Source organism: Acipenser ruthenus, chromosome 11, assembly GCF_902713425.1.
Source record: "Acipenser ruthenus chromosome 11, fAciRut3.2 maternal haplotype, whole genome shotgun sequence".
NCBI lineage: Eukaryota > Metazoa > Chordata > Actinopteri > Acipenseriformes > Acipenseridae > Acipenser > Acipenser ruthenus.
Window position 1 is genome coordinate 8015693 of NC_081199.1, and position 20286 is coordinate 8035978.

The window sequence follows — 20286 nt, forward strand, 5'->3', positions numbered from 1 at the left end:
CCCCACCATCGGTGCAGCACCTCAATGGTCCATTGTTAAAAGCTAACAGCAGTGTATTTCTCAAGCCCCAGGTCTCACCTGCAGCTGTCGCTCCATAGCGTTGATCTTTTTGAAGGTCTCAGCCATGATTTTGCAGAGCAGGTCATACTCCTCGCCGTGCTCCTCACGGTACTGGAAGTTGACGAGCGTCTGCAGGGCGTCGATCAGGGTCAGGTGTTTAATGACACAAGAGACGATCACCTCCTCCATCACATCGGGCTGAATCACCTCCCTTTGGGGTATACAACACAGCCTCTGGTGAGCTCACACTCTGCACGGTTGCTCCCGCTAAATAACCAAGTGCTTTTCATATTTTGATTAAATTAAAACTCTTTTGCCAGGAGAGACACACACGATGACAGATGATTTGCCCTGCTAAATATTATGAACAGGGATGGAAATAGGACTCCCATTGCATAGCAATTTAATCAGTACCTGGAATGGGTGAGACTGCTATGCAATAGGGATCATATTTCCATCCTTGATGAATGAATAAATGAATGAATGAATGAATGAATGAATGCATGAATGAATGAATGATCTCTAGTCAGCATGAACCTACTTGATGCTGGGTCTGAACTGTGGGCGTGCGCGTCCCGAGATCTCCCGGAGTCTTCCCATGATGCCGGGGGGCAGGCGGATGCGGGGCAGGTCGAAGTAGCTCCCTGTGATTGGCCCTGGCGGGGGGATCAGCACGTCGGAGGGATAGGTGAACTCACGGTCCTCATCAATGGTCAACGGTAGGGGGGAGGGGCTGGGGGTGAGAGCTGGGGAAATGGCGCCATTCGACTCCACCTGCCACTGGCACCTAAATAAAACAAAATTAAACATAGAACATAAAAAAAGGAAAGCACAATTACAGAAGTTCCCTGATATATAACTAATTATACAACCCCCTGGTTCTTAGTGCTTAACATACAGCTTAATTGCAACTCAAAACTACACTAAAAAAAGAGTCACATTAACTAAAGAAGCTAAAACTAAAGTATGTGTTTAAAGAAAATAGTTTGAAAATCTTGTTAGGAGTACTACTGCATCAAGAGAGTTCTCTGCAGAATTCTTACAGTATTATAATAAAGTGGGCTCTTCCAGTACCTCTGAAGCAGTTTGGAGCGGAGCAGGTCCTGGCAGGCCTCTTCCTCGCGGGTGATCTCAGGTCCGTTGTAGAGGATCCGCAGCATGGAGCAGGCGAGCACTGAGAGACCCAGGGCAAGGTCAGCCAGGAAGGGGAGACCCCCGCACACATCCTCAGAGGATTCCTGCAGAGACAGAACACAACTCACTGCGGGCAGTCTAGCAGCTCACTGCACACTCACATCCAAACCCAAGTGCTAGAGACAGACATTATACAAAACGGTCGATTTCATAGAACCATAACTGATAGAAAGGCTATCTGTTTAAATCATTTACTTTAACGGAATGGAAGGAATACATTTCATCATGTATGAATACTTGGTAAGCCATGTACTAATAAATGAAGAGATAATATATATTACATTTATAATTACTATTTCTGAAGTGTGCATTCAAAACAGGATTACCTGAGCTCTGACAGTAGCGGAAAAACCCCACATTGCTTTATCTGGAGTGTTGTGCTCTCTGCCACTTCTCATCTCAAATGAAAAGGTGACTGTGTCCCCTTCCACCTAACAAAACGAACACTCAGAATGATTGGGACATGGGACAGGTATAGCTTTCTATAGTGAAGCACATAGGACATGTCAGAAATATAAAACTTTGAAAGCAGTAGATTTTACCTTGACTAAGTCTTTTGGCCATCCTGTCCCAAGAACACTGCGACTGCCGTAACCCAGGGTGTTCCCACCATACTCTATAACCTTCCTGCTGTTCGTGTTTGGACCTGCGTAGATCACAAGCTGACAGAATACACACAGACCGGTAAGGAGGGATGTAGGGGCACATTAAACATGTTTATGGTAAGCTCCGTTTAGATCATATCCGAAAAATACTCATGATGGATTGCACTTACTCCCATGGTACACTTCTCCAGGGAAACTTACGGGAATAATATATTAAAAAGCAAAAAAAACTAGAACAGTGCCTAGAGCTAATTAACTGAATGGAAAGGTTTACAAGCGGATTCTTTAATGATCTTTCTTTACAATTACCTTTCCATCTGGGCCACAGTCACCTCTCTGGACTAAATGATATTCAAAAATCTAGTCTGTGTGTGCAAGAAATGACAGCTTTCTTAAAAAATAGCCTGAAGCGTTCACTATCTGTCCTTTCAAAACCATCTGTGATCTACATTTCATTTTGTCAGCCTCATTACACAACCTGTGGCCTACATTTTCCAAGTGTTGCAACTGACAGACAATTTGTTGACAACAAATCGGTTATGAATTAGATATACTCTAGTACATATTTTACTACACTACAGTCCTCTTTCCGGGACTATCTTGCAATGCAAATCTCCAAGATTAAAAACCTCAAGTTAAATATATATATTTGTCGTTTAATTGTATACAATATCTCTAGTGCTTGGTTTTGGATGCACAAGTGACAAGAATGTGTTTTCAATAGACAGTGATTCGCGGGTCCTGACTGCAGTACAGTTTTGGACGGTGCTCACCTTATCGTAGTCATACTGTGATGAACAGCGGGGGTCGAACCTCAGGTAGAGGCAGCGAGCTCCGGGGATGTGCACCGTATCTTTGAATTTATAGTTGTCCCTGACTGGGTGGACTGTCTCCACTGTCTTCCCAGCAGCCCAGGGTGCAGGGATCTTTAGGCCTGTGAGGAAGCCAGGCTCTTCCCTTTCCTCCAGGCTTCGGAAACTGAGAGGACAAATGAATTTCAATTGATCACACAACCACTGTATTGAAATCACTCTCACAACCCAGGTTATTGCAATGACTAACCAGATTTGTAGAATAAAGATATAATTATGATGACTATTATAAATAATACAGATCAGACATCCTCCTTCCACTTTTTTACACAACAGCAAGCATGCACGCTAGAGTGGATCATTCATGGACAGAATGATTCTCCCCATTGACCATATGACCCGAGAGCCCATTACCTCTCAGCCGAGGAAAGCAGGTTGCCCTTCTCAGCGCTTCCCCAGGACAGGTCAGCTGTGTCAGAGAAGATAGGAGACTGAGTCTTCAGCAGTAGGGCAGTCTGGAACCAGATATAAGAAAAGGAAAGTTGGAACAACCAGAACAACTCATAATTGCAGATATAAACCCTGAACTATATATATATATATATCTAGTGGGGCACAAAATGCAACCCACTGTACAGGGTTGGAAATAAGACTGCTATGGCATAGCAGTTTCACCAATTCCAGGTTTTAATACATGCTTGATTAGCTAGTGTACAGGTAACAAGCTCAAGCGAGCCTTATTAAACCAAGAATGGATCTGCTATGCAATGGGAGTCTTATTTCCATCCTTGGGCAATGCTAGTGTAAATGTAACATAACTACTGCAGCAGCCAAACAATAGAGCTTGCAGGCCTTTGGAGGCTACTCAAGTGTTATATTTGGCAGTTTTTCCCCATATCTTTTTGTTGTAGGGATAACTGGTCAGCATAGAGAACATACCTGGCTAGTATAGAGCACTAGCTGTACAAGCTGTGGCATGAGTGCATCTGCCAGGATGAGGGTCTGCAGGTTGGGATGCATCAGTGACGTCAGCAAAACAGGCAGGAGGTGACCCAGAATGGTGGCCTTGGTCACCTGTTCCAAGCCTTTTAACCTTTTAAACAAAACAAATCTTAACAAATTAAAACAAATATCCCTCATCATTACAGGTGTGAGTGCCATGCAACATCAACAGCATGTAGATTAGCAGCTCAGAAAATGTCCATGAATATTAGCCATCAAAAATCGGACAAGCTGTTGCCACAATCTTCACTAGTCCTACCATCTCCACTCTATCCCCAATCACTGTGGATATTCATCCCTAACAGGAGACCAAAATGAATACTTTCAGTATTTTGCTTGCCAGGTTCTTAAGCCCCACTCACCTGTTCTCCCTGTCCGATATGTCACTGTTTATAATAGCAATGGTGACCTGCTGGAGTGTTTCCAACACCTCATCACATCCCACCAGGATTTTGGTAGCAAGCGATAAGATGCTAGTCTGCAGCTCCTAGACACAAGAACAGAAACCACGTTGCACACAAGACAGTAAGACAGGTTTTTTGTATGTGTGCCTCGCTATATATTCTTCACTATTCATTTCTACAGGTTAATGTTCTATAAAAGGTGTATACTGCTGTAGGCAGCTTCATCCTTTGACTAGCGTTGCGCTTTTGTATTAAACCCAGACAGACTTCTAGCTACACTGTGTAACCTTGCAGTTACCGGCAGACAATCCAATAAAGGGAAAAACCTAGCTGTTTATAGTACGTGAAAGCAAATGTACAATTATTAACAAAGTGTTTTCTCTTTTCTATCTCTCTGGTTCATCAAATATAAAAACAATACAGTATATAACAGCATGCAAGTCAGATTTTTTACTGCCTTTACTTCAGAACAGCATTTAGAAAGAGCCCCAGAAATGAAAGTAACATTTCTAAAATGGGAGTCCTCAGTCTTCCAGTAGCCCAATAGAGGAGCAGCCACCAGCACATGTACTCTGCACACACGAGAGACAGACGGAGAGCAGAATCAGAATTAAAGCTGATGTTTACCTGTACCTTCAATGTTTCCCCCTGCAGGGAGCTGTCACTATCATCATGCTCGTCGGGTTTGATCAGAACCGTGTTGCTCAGAAGGTGGTTCTGGACTGCCATGAGGTATCTCAGGCTAGGTGAGGCAACCTAGAAGATAGACGCGGCCAGCAGCACAGGTCAATGTGGGCATAGCCACTGGTGCAAAGGGAATGACTGGACAGCATGGGTATAGAATGGTTAGCTAGCTCACATAGAATATGGTTAGGGTTGCCATCGTTTGACAAGAGCCACGGACAAGACAAGAAATTCCATCACAATTTTTTTTTTTTTTTTTAATGGTAAATGTTTGTCCTCTTTAAATGCTGCAAGTGAAATGAAATGGAACTCTTAATCTCCTATTTTAATTTGCCAGGATCGTATCCAAATGATTCCCTTGACTCACCGACAGCTGTCATGATTGCTCTAGTTCCTGGAGGGTAGAATACGCTCTGTGGTGTGTGCGTGTGGATTACAAATCAGTGCCTGTCAAATGAAGACAGAGGACTGGAGGCGCCCCTTTCACTGTACTGCAGGAAATGTATTGCAGCAGATTTGTTGCAGTGCTTTGTTTTCAGCAGTAGATGGGGTATTTTATAGCCTGTCAACATACTGCAGCTCAGAAGTGATTCACAATAAACACTGGCAGACAATGGCTGAATGGGATTGTATTTCTACTCTAGTGTGGATGCTTGCTGTCACAGAGAATTGCTGTAGTGAGGATAACTTCAACAAAAGGTGTGAAACAGTGAGAATTGTTATCAGAAAAAAAAGAAAAACCAGCTTAAATAAAAGTAATCAGACACAGCTTTTACTACTTCATAGATACATTTTCTCATCACTAGCACTGGATCTTTAGTTCACTGAAATTTACTGAATAAATACAACAACGCCACAGAACACCCAATAGCAACTATACTGCCCACCCTGCCGAGGCTAAAGTACTCACTGGCACTGTGGAGAGAAGCTTTTGAAAGTCATCCTTGGTGACTGTTTGGCACTTGGTGATAAGGATACAGGATTCTCGAACCACAGTCTTCAGGATATAGTGAAGCAGCTCATCGTTCAGCCTGCGACAGAAGTGTGAAACAGGTCAAAAAAACAAATGTGTTCACTATAAGAAGACATTCATAACTGATACTTATAAATATATATATATATATATATTTTTTTTCAAAACAGACTTTTGTATAAATAGCAACATATATTAGAAAGTCTATTTAATTAACTGCATACTGCTTCACCCTAAAGAATTTCTTATGCAGTGACATTTTGGGATAAGCCTTCATCAAGACAAGTGTGATTAATGTGGCTAGTTTTGTTTACCTATAGTGTTCATCTTCTTCACTTCCAAACCGGTTGTTCTGTAGCTGATCGGCTATGTTAGTCAGGATAACATCTCGGAGCCGAGACAAACCAGTGTTTCTCTCTCCTACAAATGGCATTTTTTAAAATCAGTATTTCCAAGGTCCTTAGCATTTCTCCAAAATGCTTGTTTAAACGTGTCTAGGTAGTTATGACTTTCACAATCCAAGTAATAAATTAAAGGAACATGTAGCATTGTTACTACACTAAGATCCAAGACGCTAGCTGTGTTTTGTGACCAGCTGTAACTATAAAGTTAAAGCTTTTCAAGGTCTACAAGGGCAAAAACATGAACCAGTTATTTGTGCTTTCGCACAAGCCTATTGAGAAACAGCATGATAGGGATGCTGACCCTTTTTAAAACAAATCAAATCTTACTAAAGCAGCATTGAAGTGTTCTGATTTGATAAAAATATACAAAGCTATCAGGCCAGAAAACTCAAAGTGACAGTTGTGATTAAGCGTAATACAGCTTCTATAAACCTGATGTGTGCTTCGCTTACCAACACAAAACACTGCCATGGATAACTTCTACCACTCCCAACCCTACCCCAAAAAAACCTGCAGCCCGGATTACCACAGGGTATTATAGTATTGATTTTGAGTTGCTTTTTGAACTGCATGGTTACCTTCTGAAAAACCAGCAGGCCAAATATCTGTAGATTAATATCCCTCTAAAAATGGCTCCAAAATGTATGGTGAACTTTCCATTTGCATTAAACTAACATTTTGTGGACGTTCTTACCTTCCGTCAAGACCAATTTGAGCAAGTTGTTAAATTCTGCCTCCCCTGGATACAATGTGTTTAATCCAGAGCTTCAAGAAAGAAGAAACATATTTTGCAGTTGTAAAAATGAACCAGTCCAAAAAGGTCTGTATAGGTCTATATTAGACATATTGTTTAAACGTGAGCATTAATAAAACCTTTGTTAATATGGAAACTTGCTCTGGTTCCCATAATAAGACCACATGTAAGGTAAGTGACGGAAATACACCACACATGAATGTTTAGATCATGTGCAAGGTGTGAACCTGTCTGAAGTACCTGATTGCTAGGCAGACCTCCTTTTGGATTTCAGCGCCGATCTGGTCGACTGGTGCCATCAACAACTGCCAGAGTAGAAGACCCGAGCGGCGCACAGTCTCTCGATTCCGCTCCGTTTGAGGGTTAAAGAAAAACGTGAACACCACCTTGAAAGAGAGTAAACCCCATGAAGGATGAAGCAGACAACAGAGGCAATAAAAGGTCAGTCCTTTAAATCAATGACACCATTAAGCTAGCTGAAGACAAACATTTAAGTTGGGGAAATTTGTCGTTTAGAATGCGTGCAATAAAAAGGATAAAAGTAAGGTCTCTGAGGATTGCTTTACTGGCAAAGTTTGTTTAAAATGAGAAAATCTCTTCTGTAACCCCTGTACTATTTCCAGTTTATCTAGCACTTAAATGCATGTATGCAACAGTCAGTACAAAAACTAAAAGGGAATCCACCACAATAATAAATACAGGCATACTTAAGTGGTTACAATGTTGGTAATGCTCTCTTTAAGGAGACACTATTTCTGTAACAGCCAAGCAGATTTATTCAGTAGATCACATTTCACTTGAATGGTTAAGTGCTTTCCTTTGCACTTCGTCTTTACGTTTACATATTAACCTTCCTAGCTGGTCATAGAAGACAGTGATACAGTAGCTCAGCGTACACACCATGGTTTACAGCCTTAACTTTAATGCCAGCGAGACCATCAGTGATGGAAAATGATGTCTCTACAGTGCATTTCAGGGAATCACGATATCATACTGTAATCACGAAAGCAGGGCAAATGTCATCCAGAAAATCACGATCAATTATTTAACCATAAAACGTGCCTACAGGTTTGGGAAGCAGTTCAATTTACAATAAAAAAAAAAAACTGTGTCTTAATATTAGTTACTGAACATTTAAAAAAACGGCTATACTCAAACACTCCGATGCAAAACACAGTATACAAGGAAAAGTGCATCTTTGTGCTTAAAGCAACTATTGTACATACCTGAAAGACTACAAGAATACAGCGGATAATGCATGTGTCCTTGTTGACCATGGCCTTCTCCATGATGTCACAGATGCTGCTGAAATGCTGTGCCTCTATTGGGTGCTGCTTTCCCAGGAAGCTGCTGATTGGTACATTTCTGCTGGCAGCCAGGATGTTCAGCTGGTGGATACACATGGCTCCCACGTGGTGCAGTAACTGGTTAATCACATCAGTGGTGGCAACTGTCTCTACTGCAGGATTAAAGATACAAAGGTTAAGAAAAAAGGGTTCTGTAAAAACAGTCTATAGAGTTTATGGCCTTGAGCAAAACATTTGACTGGCATAAGCCTTTCTACTGCATTATAAAGTGACTAGGAGGAAAATAATTTACTAAGCAATCCCTTCTAGGTCACCTTGAGGTTCTGTGATGATGTGGCTGACACCCAGCCGCTGGCAGACATGGTGGAAAGCCTGGTTTCCTGGGTTACACCATTGATCCATATAGTCATTCGAACACGTCCAGATCAGGTTGTTCATGGTATCGTAGCAGGCACCTGCAGCATGGGAATATAGAAGCACAAATAAGAAAATGCTGGTGAGAAGATACTTTTTCTTTGTGTGTGTGTGCTGACCTTGATCAAAACCCATCATTGCCTTAAAGTTTGGAGTTCATCTTATATTAACGTTTGCATTAGCTGCATCAACAGAAATTGCTGATGTAAAAGAGTGTTCGAAAGCAGCACACTGGTGCAACAAATTAGTCTGGCAAAAATGTATTTTTGTGCGGGGCTCTTAGTTTTAAGACATCTTCATCTGCAGATTGCATGTCTTACCAAGTCCTGGAACCACAGCACCACGGCCAAGAGAACTCCCAGTGGCGTCTATGAGGTCAGCACGGCTGGTGAACTGTCCGTCAGAAATGTTAAACACCAGGCTAGAGGCCAGGACTGAAGGGAGATAGGACAGCGTTAGAGCACTGTACAGCACTCATTTATATAGAACTAATTAATGCAGTGACTTTTAGTTAATATAACTTAGTAAAGATCACCGCACACAGATGTTTTTTTTTTTAATTAATTTATTCTTGAACAGGAACAAAAAGAGTAAAGCAATTACTTATAAACTTACTGATTTACTGCAATAGCTTTCATTTTCTATTGTAGTTTTAAAAGTTGTGTGATCATTTTATATATTTTTTAAAATATCAGTACAGGACCTTATCTTACATACTGCTTACATAATTTTCTTGTTCATCATGCCAGCCCTCTTTATAAGCACCAATCCATGTTTTGCTAATATTCCTCCATCTTCAAAAGCAGCACACGGCACAACACTTTTAAACACGAAACGCTTGTCAAATCACATCCATGTGTGCCCTTTACTTCCTTTTCCCAGGTTCATGGATTTCCCCCCTAAATAGACTCACTAACTTTTCAGAGATGACAACCCACTGGCACCCCCAAACAGTGAGCGTGTGGCAGAGCTCCCCGACACCCCTGGAGGTGACACCAGCATGACCAGGTACGTTCCGCAGGTGTACATCGGGGTCCTGCGCAGTGTCTTCATGGGTATTCCACAGCTTGTGTTGACCGCTGGAGAAATGAAATATTAAATCTGGAGAGTCATTGAAATGCTTACTTTACAACAAAGGAGCAGCTAGAGCGCTATCCAGGTATTAATGTTTTAATGAAATGTCCTTTACTTGATTACATTTGATTACCTTGGCTCATTTGATTAGCCTTGGATGAGCTGGGGAGGATCGTCTTCCTCATATAATTGTCTACAGTCTCAAATCACTGTATTTTAATCATTTACTTATTCAGAGTAAGGCCTTGCGGCAGGTTTACAGTACTAATGTCCCCTAGATCTTTATGAAGCAGCACAGCAAATAATTCAGGTCACTAGGGTAATACCCAGGTAGGCATGCAACAATTCGGGTTATTAAAAATAAATGATAAGTGAAATGATTTAAGTGCAGTACTTTTTTTTCAAGAGAAATAAGATCAGCACTGCGGATTACAGTCACTTTAAAATCAGCTTGCTGGGATTCTGAATGTACGATTTATCCTTTCAGTGGATAAAGGGATAATCCTCTTAGACACCATGTAAACAATATACTGTTCATCTGGGAACTCCCAGCCAATAGCTGGACCAGGTTTATTCTTCCACCGTATTTAATGTACTATTTCATGTATTTTGCTACTATCATGCATTATGCACTTTCCACTGTATTTAATGTATTATGCATTTTTTTTACTGTATAGCATGTATTATGCATTTTTCTGTATTTAAAGTATTATGGATTTTCTTGTTGTTACTGCATCTTGTAAAGCGCTTTGTGATGGTGGTCCACTATGAAAGGCGCTATATAAAATAAAGATTGATTGATTGATATTCTACATTGCAACCTAACACATCTGTAATTACAAAGTAATATTTAAAATGCATATATAGTATGTATTTACAAAAAGGTTGGGTCTCAAATTCAAGAATCTCCCTGTTATTAGCTTTTTTTACACTCTGTGCCTAGTTAGGAGTTAACACCTGCGGATAGGTTAGGCTTATCCCAGATTCCAGTGCTCGATCCTGGCTCTTATCCTGCAAATATTTTGTTAATCACCCACTATGACTTCCTTAGAAGTGGGGCTTGCAAGAAACCAAGTATATGTTATTAACATGTATCAAATACTTTAAAACCTACAATTCCATCCCTAGCTTCACTCTCTTACTTGCTGTCAGACAGGCATGCTTTTAAATTATACAGAGCACTTAATCATCCGTAGTTCCAGCTTTGCCAATATAGCAAAGTACACTGAGATTCACAAAGGAATTTAATAGTTACCATAGTTACCACTGGTGTCTGATTGAAAATGGCTTAATAGAAGATATATATACATCCATTAAGCTTGGTTACAAAATGAAAGATCTACAGTTTCTATAATAATGATGATGATGGACGCTCCGATTCCCATCTTCCTTTTATTGAATTTCATTTCCTGCAGGGGTCGTTAAGGAAAGCGCAGGCATCTGAACACAACTGAATGTGTTGTTTGTGAAGCGAGCGTGGCTAAACTGCCCCCTACCTGACTGATCCTCCTTGAGCGTGTTGGTGATTGTGGACCCTGTGAGCGCAGCCAGTGTGGCGGAGTGGGAGGCTCTGAAGCGGGACATGCGGCTCAGAAGCAGCTCGTTCAGACACTTGGACGACTCCCCCTCTTTCCTCATCAGAATGATGCGCTCATGGAGTGGGACTGCTGCACAGACACCATTCTGCGTCTATAGAAAAGAGATTTGTATTTTTAAAAATAAAAATCGGAACTTTAATAGCCCTAAACCCCCCCATCTTGTGAATATAATGTAATCCTGTGTTGATGGTATGATATCAGTTTACCTAAATTGGTAAACCACAGCCTAGTCACTTGCTCAAACCCAGGATTATACAGACGTCATATAAGTAAGGCAGTAATAAAACACCCTACATTCTATTTGATTATCTTAACAAGGAGTGGCTATACAGCAGAACGAGTGAATAACCTCAAACTAAAGTATATTGGAGACAATCTCAATACCACATGTTGCACGTACTGTTAGTTGAAAGACATCCATAAACACAGAGTGTCCTTTTGGTGTTTTTTCATTCAGGCTTGCCGGAGACCAGATCCAGTAGACGTAGGAGCCATCAGAGCAGAGATGGACGGTGGTCATGCTGCTGCCAACAGGAAAGTGGTTCACTGGCATGGGGACAATCTGGCACACCTGACAGAGACAGGATGAGATGACCATGAATATAAATTAAATCTAAATGAGCCCTTGTATACTGTAAACTCTGGTATTCAATCTTTACCTTCGGCAGGGGTTCCCAATCTTGGAGCTGGGGACCCCTGAGATAGTTTCCGGGGGGCCGTAGGCCAGGATGCCTAATGTCATGGGGGGACATGAGCCAAGAAAGTTTGGGAACCCCTGACTTGCAGTATGTGTAAGAGTGGGAGTACTGCAGAAATCTGCTCAAAGTTCTGTTTTAAATTTTAAAGATGACTGAATCAGTCTGTTTAAAGATTCTCATTTATTCAGCATATTAACAACAACAAAGTTTCCATTTCCAGTAAAAGCTTCTGTGACCAACTTCTGTCTTTGTGTAAACAAACAACTCTGAAATTCCTAAAGAAGTTCAATACTTATGCATGATGAAATTTAATGTGTGATGTCCCAAAGGAAGCTTAAATTGATTTCTTCTTTTTTTTTTTTCTCTCATAACACTACTTAACAGACAAGTCCAAAATTAGATTTCAGAAGTTGCAAAGCTTTTTACATCAACTTGTCTCTGGGTATGAATTTCTTAATGGACCTCTGATTACAGGAATCAGTAATGTCAGAAGACTTTAATCTCAGATTCAACTAATTTCATGTGAAACAAGCCCTTGTTTATCTGCTATGCTATAACTCATTGGTTAGATTCTTACATTATCTACCATATGCATCATAAACTTGAATAAGCCCTTTTTAAACATGATCTAGGAACAGTGCATAGTACATACAATATTATAGAGCAACTTGTCTGCTTGGAAGCTTACTGCTGTGGTTTTCTTCTTCTTGTTCAATTTCTTTGCTGCAACTTTTCACATCGTATTGATACGTCTCAAGGGCACAATGCAAAATGTTTCCAATTGTGCCGAATTTCATTTGGTACCATGGGAGGTCTTCAGTTTGTCATGACTGTCACACAAAGTAAGGATCTTGACTGCTTACTGTGGTAAGTTACTGTCAGGTTGTTCTTTAATTTGTGAATCACATTGCCTGCTGATGAATGACAGGCGCTAGTGAAGGATTTTAATCTGCAAAGTGGTTTTAAATACAGTGCCTTGCGAAAGTATTCGGCCCCCTTGAACTTTGCGACCTTTTGCCACATTTCAGGCTTCAAACATAAAGATATGAAACTGTAATTTTTTGTGAAGAATCAACAACAAGTGGGACACAATCATGAAGTGGAACGAAATTTATTGGATATTTCAAACTTTTTTAACAAATAAAAAACTGAAAAATTGGGCGTGCAAAATTATTCAGCCCCCTTAAGTTAATACTTTGTAGCGCCACCTTTGCTGCGATTACAGCTGTAAGTCGCTTGGGGTATGTCTCTATCAGTTTTGCACATCGAGAGACTGAAATTCTTGCCCATTCCTCCTTGCAAAACAGCTCGAGCTCAGTGAGGTTGGATGGAGAGCATTTGTGAACAGCAGTTTTCAGTTCTTTCCACAGATTCTAGATTGGATTCAGGTCTGGACTTTGACTTGGCCATTCTAACACCTGGATATGTTTATTTGTGAACCATTCCATTGTAGATTTTGCTTTATGTTTTGGATCATTGTCTTGTTGGAAGACAAATCTCCGTCCCAGTCTCAGGTCTTTTGCAGACTCCATCAGGTTTTCTTCCAGAATGGTCCTGTATTTGGCTCCATCCATCTTCCCATCAATTTTAACCATCTTCCCTGTCCCTGCTGAAGAAAAGCAGGCCCAAACCATGATGCTGCCACCACCATGTTTGACAGTGGGGATGGTGTGTTCAGGGTGATGAGCTGTGTTGCTTTTACGCCAAACATAACGTTTTGCATTGTTGCCAAAAAGTTCGATTTTGGTTTCATCTGACCAGAGCACCTTCTTCCACATGTTTGGTGTGTCTCCCAGGTGGCTTGTGGCAAACTGTAAACGACACTTTTTATGGATATCTTTAAGAAATGGCTTTCTTCTTGCCACTCTTCCATAAAGGCCAGATTTGTGCAGTATACGACTGATTGTTGTCCTATGGACAGAGTCTCCCACCTCAGCTGTAGATCTCTGCAGTTCATCCAGAGTGATCATGGGCCTCTTGGCTGCATCTCTGATCAGTCTTCTCCTTGTATGAGCTGAAAGTTTAGAGGGACGGCCAGGTCTTGGTAGATTTGCAGTGGTCTGATACTCCTTCCATTTCAATATTATCGCTTGCACAGTGCTCCTTGGGATGTTTAAAGCTTGGGAAATCTTTTTGTATCCAAATCCGGCTTTAAACTTCTTCACAACAGTATCTCGGACCTGCCTGGTGTGTTCCTTGTTCTTCATGATGCCCTCTGCGCTTTAAACGGACCTCTGAGACTATCACAGTGCAGGTGCATTTATACGGAGACTTGATTACACACAGGTGGATTCTATTTATCATCATTAGTCATTTAGGTCAACATTGGATCATTCAGAGATCCTCACTGAACTTCTGGAGAGAGTTTGCTGCACTGAAAGTAAAGGGGCTGAATAATTTTGCATGCCCAATTTTTCAGTTTTTTATTTGTTAAAAAAGTTTGAAATATCCAATAAATTTCGTTCCACTTCATGATTGTGTCCCACTTGTTGTTGATTCTTCACAAAAAATTACAGTTTCATATCTTTATGTTTGAAGCCTGAAATGTGGCAAAAGGTCGCAAAGTTCAAGGGGGCCGAATACTTTCGCAAGGCACTGTATGTGCCCTATTTCTGTTTGCAGAAAAGAGGTTGTCAAGGAAACCAACAATAAGGGAAATGGGATAATAAAATGGAACTGCAATAATATTTCGCTTTTAATTCACTGAACCCCCAGCAAAAAAGAAGAAGGGTTTGAGATGGAAAAGACCTACATTGCATAGCATTTTGATCCACTCCAAGGAGTAAAAACACCTATTCATTTTACAAAAACTAAAACCAAACTGCGAAGCAATTACATACTTCAAGGTTTCTTCAACACAATCAAATTGATTGTTTCTCATCTTTGTACAAATCATTTGTATTTTTCTCCTTTCAAAAAAGTTAAATTAAGACTATTAAAACATGACCCACTGTATAGTTAAGTGGTTATCCAATAATAAAAGCTGGAATTCATAAAACCTTTATGCAATGGGAGTCTTATTTCGTTTCAGCATTAGATCACAGAAAACACAAGTAAAAGATACCTGAAAAATTAAAATCCTATTTCCAGTATGATACTGCTAATCTATTATTAATAGCAATCCTTCTTCAGAGCTACTAAAAAAAAGAAGGCTTCAAGGAGCCAGGAAATTCCAAGGGTAATCTGATTACATAATTATTGACAGCATGCTCATTTCAGTATAGATTTTGCTGCATTAAAATAAGGTTTTCAAATCAATTACATTGAAGATAGAATCTATAATTTTGTAACTGCAATCTTGAAAATCTGTACAAAGCCACTAGAAGAATCAATAGAAAGCCTAAGGAATGTGCAAAAGTACCAAGTACAAAGCATTTATTTTTATTTGAATTTCAGTGGTAGGAATTAGCCAGGCTGTTCAGTGAACCAGTGGCTAGACTAGACTAGGTTATTTCAGATGTCTAGAGGGCAGTATAACGAAAGGTTTATGAAGCTGTGTTACAGTAGTTAAACAATGTTGTGAGCTCCCAATGGCTCACAAGCTGGCTTGTACAAGCTTTTAACCATTAATTATCCATATGCACTACTGATTCATAAGGCAATTAATGAATCTAATTGCTGAATGCAACAGATCCAACAATGACTTGACTTGACTTTGTAATCCGTTACCTGGAGGGTGAATTGGTCGATGACGTGGAAAAGGTAGTGAGGTTTGTTATCAAAGGAGACAGGCCTGTGAAGGAGTCTGCAGTTGCTAAAGGAAACCCAACCGGCTTCCAGCTCTTCATTACGGCAGTACACAAAACCACTAAGGAAAAGAAAAGAAAACAGAAGACAATGCACAATTAAACAGATCAGCAAGGACTCCCAACACAGGCTAGTACCGAAAAACATTAGGAGTCTGTTCCAGAGGGACAAACTGAACACAAACTCAAGCAGGCTAGAATAACTCCTTTTGCACCTTATCAAGCCCTGCAATATCTCCTATTGGGAGCTTTCCACAAACTACAGATCAACCCACAGGTACAATTACCAACGTTTCAATAAAGCATCCACAGGATAGCCAGTTTCTTGTAGACTTGTTGCTGTTACTCAACCGTTTAAATGATTAGAGGAATAACGCTACTGCAATAACTTCGAAAAGGTAAAGGATAACAATAATGCAAATAAATCAAAACCTGGATGTTTTATAGAATAAATGAACTACCACTACTTTTTTTTTTTAAGTAAGTGTGTCAAGTACATAAAATTGGTACTACCGTAAGGTCCCATGAAGTCCTGAGCCAAGCTTGCTGATTCCCTTTCCAAATGAGTTTGTGGTATAGAGATAACATCCATCTGTACCAAGAGAACGCCCTAAATCTGTGTCTGCAAAACAAAAGCACACCTGTGAATCCAACTTTATACAAATCCTAAACTTCAGTTTCAATTCTCCCTTAAATTTCCTAGCTCACATTCTACCAGTTAGGCACTGATGGCCCTAAGCAGTGCTTAATGTGTGTCACATTGCACTTACTGTACAGTCCAGCTCTTTGATCCAACCATATCCTTAATTATTACATTCCTCATCAAAGCCAGACAAATCTGCTTCTTGCCCATTGTGATGGTATTTTGAATCGTTATGCAAATTGACATGCATTCTTTAATATATAAAACACATGCATGAAGGACAGCTGACTAGCACGAATGCATTTCAAATGCATTGTCTAACCTCTGTATGCATTTTAAGTGCCTTACCCTTGTATTAGTACAGCTGACAGCTTCTAAAAATACCACGATTTCCTTTTGTCTGATTTTAAAACAAAACTTTTTGAATTCCACAAAAGCACATTGTGCAGCGACACATTGGAATGTGAGCAATATATATTTCTATATTCTGTAATACACAGATAACTGCATCTCAGCCCATACAGAAATGCCATAATTAAGCAATGTTAGGTCAAAAAGTCATAATTAAGCGATGTAACGACATATCGCCAAATTATGACTCCCAACTGTTTTTCTAGGAATTTTCTGTACGTCTTTTAGACTGCTGACTGGCGTTTTTATTTTAAAAATTCCAAGCAAAATGTCGGCCCATTTTGAAATTCTCACACTAGAAGCCAGAGAATCATTTAAATCAGAAAACAAAAACTAAAAACTGCCTTCAAAATAAACCTGGAATCCAAATATTATAGAAGCAATAAAGGAAGCTTAAAATGATTTATTCATTCGTCTGCTGTGGCCTGCAGCAGACAGGGAGGGGGCTCAGGGCTGGCCGGCTGGCTCTCTAACCCTTGCCTTTTTACACTTCTTAGAGCAGAAAAAGGCTGTACACAAAACACTTGAATTTAAAAAGAAATGACCTGCTCATGCTCAACCCTATACCCTCCCGGCATTATGGCAATCTGTGTTTGCAAAAGCATTTCATAGCTTTGGAATGCCAACTCACAACTCTAGTAGTGTAGAGGACAAACTCAAGTATTACAAATTGTTATTTCAACAACTAGAACGCATCCTGGCTGCCCATGGTGGCTATGCACCCTGCTGGCAGTATCTGCAGGCGTTTGTCATTATTGTCCAAACCCCATGCACACAGATCATATTCTTTTACAGTACTTCTTTCCCTCTACTGCTCGACACATTCTGATGCATTGCTTTAGAAAATAACATTTATTCTGATTTTTATTAAATAGAATCAATGTCTCAGTTCTAGAAAAATGAGCCGCTCAGATTCTCCTGCAACGAGATACCTGGGATTGTATAGCTGGAGACTTTTAGCATCCGTCTCTCTCGGGAGTTAATCGATTGGATTGAGCAAGGCTTTAAAATGCATCGGCATTACAGCTGCCTACAATCGCACACATTTACATACACTGCAAACAAAACACATATTAATCCTAATATAAATTTAAAACAGATGTGGAGTGGTCCTGGCTGCTTTAATCCAATGTTACAACGTGCACGTGACACCCACCACCACACAGTAGCTGAGATTTGAACTCCAGACAACACCGATCTCTAGAGACGCACATCTTACAGTAGCTCTAATTGACTTGAAATTGGCTAGATCTGGTGAACTAGGCTTTGATAAGACCCAGATTGCTTACATTTCCCAAAGGTAGTTTAACAGACACAACTTTCTCTTCCACAATAATAATAACCCTTCCATTGATATAAAAGGGTAGTTGTTGTCTAGCTTATTTACTATATTATTTATTTATTTATTTTGCTTGGGGGCAAATATATCAGCAGGGTCAGAACAGCCTGAACAATTTATTTGACAGCTGTCCAGAACCTTCAACCCAAGCCCTGTCCTTTCTCTAGCACTGCAAACCAAAGGGCTATTGGAATGTGTGAAACTGCTATGCAATAGGAGTCTTATTTCCATCCCTGATATAGAATATCACAATTACATTTGTTTTCAGTATATGGGAGTATATGAGAGTTAATCAATAAATGATTTAATAGTAAATGTATACCAGGACAGCTAAACCTGTGACTCTCTGTATCCCTCTGTAATCAAGTGTCAGAAGTCAATCTGTTTAGGCCATTCATGAATTTTTTAGAAGCATAATAGGGTTTATGTTATTTGTTTTATTAATAACTGGAAACTTCCATACTGCCTTTACGGGAAATGTAATTGCACAGCAGTCTGACGTCACTTATATCAAGGAAAAACAATCTAAATAAAAAAAACTATATACTGAAAACCTGCCAACACAATCACAATCACATCGGCAATTATTTCAGTCCGTTAACAGCTGTGGTTCACTATAAAGTGACAGCACTCACGGTAAACTCACAAGAGATCAAAAATCAGTTTAGTGAATTGTTCAACCGTGAAATAACACTGTATTCAAATGCATGAAAATGTATTTAAATGGCTCTGGGCCTCAGCTAAGGATTTATAACTTAACAGCTCTAACTGATATCACTGCGGTTCATTTGTGAACTAGGTTATTGTTGAATATTCAGCAGAATCATTATAATGAACTGTAATACTTTGTTTGAGGTATCACAACTAAACACATCAATGAGGAGTTCACTTGATCCCAACAAATAAGGCTCCACAATCATTTCCCTCAAACAACGTTACTGATTTGTGCTCTTAGTACGATTCCTATATAGTACTCCCATAGGAGTTCAGGGTGTTTGGGCAGACATGTGGATATTTTGTTAAAGTTAGGCTGACAAACATTTCAAACAGCCATCTATGATGTGAAAGTAAATAGAAGACCAAGGAGCGTGCATTGTACAATACGGGACTGACCCATGTAAACACCCTACCTTTGCTGTCACTACCGGAGCCGCTGCTGTTGTCAGGTACCGGCAGCATGTCCTCAAAGCCCCAGGACACTATGTGTTTGCCCCCCAGCAAGCAGGACGGGGACCCGGGCCCACCTTCCAACACCAATAACCTGGAAGAGCAAGGGTTAAAAAAACAACAGAAGAAACCACCATGAAACCACTACTGTTGATGCCAGCCTAGTTTCATTACTCCATGGCGCATACTTTTACCCTTGACCAGCGGTTCCCAACCCCGGTTCTGGGAACCCGTGTCTGCTGGTTTTCATTCCAACTGAGCTCTCAATTACTTAACTAGAACCTTAATTGTACTGATCATTTGCTTAATGTGACCTTTTTAATTGTTCTCAGCTCTTAAACAGTTGCAGAGTTCAAGTTAACTTGCCAGTATGTCATTAATACATCTGGGAATTTAGATTCAGGCATATTAGAACACAAAAGACACTTTCTTGTCCTGAAAGAAATTGTGTCACAGTGTAGTGTAAAAACCAGAGACAAATACAATTTACCAACTGCACAGCATGCATTGAATCATTAGACTCATTTTCTACAACAGTACGAGGTAAATCAGTCACAGCTGAGATTAATAAGACCAACCATAGAATTGTAAGATCTGGTATTTTTGACAATGTTAGAATTTGTAATTTACTTTTAATAATCATTTAATTATTTCTTGCTGTTAACTGAATTGTGTCACTACATGTAATGGTTGCTAGAAATGGGTGAAACTGCAATGCAATAGGATTCTTATTTTTATGCTTGTGTGTGGGGGCATCACAGTTTGTTTGTGTGTGTGTGTGTGTGTGTGTGTGTGTCTGTCTGTGTGTGTCTCTCTCTCTGTCTCTCTCTGTCTCTCTCTCTCTCTCTCTCTCTCTCTCTCTCTCTCTCTCTCTCTCAGAGCTCATCTGAGGAATGTGCAGCAATTTGGGGGTTGTAGAATGTATCTATTGTGGGCTGGGGTCTGTGTGGGGGAGGGGTGTAGAGGTTTTATGTAGTGTTGCAATGTCAGAATCAGG

General features: G+C 40.2%; 1 protein-coding gene across 7 annotated transcripts in view; it reads right to left on the bottom strand.

The window, feature by feature from the left end:
* The window catches only part of LOC117426920 (probable E3 ubiquitin-protein ligase HECTD4), a 64953-nt gene that overhangs the window by 26591 nt on the left and 18076 nt on the right, over positions 1-20286 (bottom strand). For 5 of the 7 annotated variants that reach the window (XM_059033243.1, XM_059033240.1, XM_059033242.1 and 2 more), the window contains 23 exons: positions 19253-19383; positions 16243-16351; positions 15653-15791; positions 11686-11856; positions 11184-11376; positions 9531-9692; positions 8934-9047; positions 8514-8654; positions 8119-8351; positions 7133-7278; positions 6833-6903; positions 6049-6154; positions 5672-5792; positions 4705-4833; positions 4036-4160; positions 3611-3764; positions 3086-3186; positions 2633-2837; positions 1797-1916; positions 1581-1685; positions 1135-1298; positions 602-847; positions 79-271 (listed from right to left, as the gene is read on the bottom strand). In XM_059033243.1, coding sequence (XP_058889226.1) covers positions 79-271; positions 602-847; positions 1135-1298; positions 1581-1685; positions 1797-1916; positions 2633-2837; positions 3086-3186; positions 3611-3764; positions 4036-4160; positions 4705-4833; positions 5672-5792; positions 6049-6154; positions 6833-6903; positions 7133-7278; positions 8119-8351; positions 8514-8654; positions 8934-9047; positions 9531-9692; positions 11184-11376; positions 11686-11856; positions 15653-15791; positions 16243-16351; positions 19253-19383 — 3379 coding nt within the window. The remainder of the gene's footprint in view (positions 1-78; positions 272-601; positions 848-1134; positions 1299-1580; positions 1686-1796; positions 1917-2632; positions 2838-3085; positions 3187-3610; positions 3765-4035; positions 4161-4704; positions 4834-5671; positions 5793-6048; positions 6155-6832; positions 6904-7132; positions 7279-8118; positions 8352-8513; positions 8655-8933; positions 9048-9530; positions 9693-11183; positions 11377-11685; positions 11857-15652; positions 15792-16242; positions 16352-19252; positions 19384-20286) is intronic. The other 2 variants (XM_059033244.1, XM_059033239.1) reach the window with 1 other exon arrangement.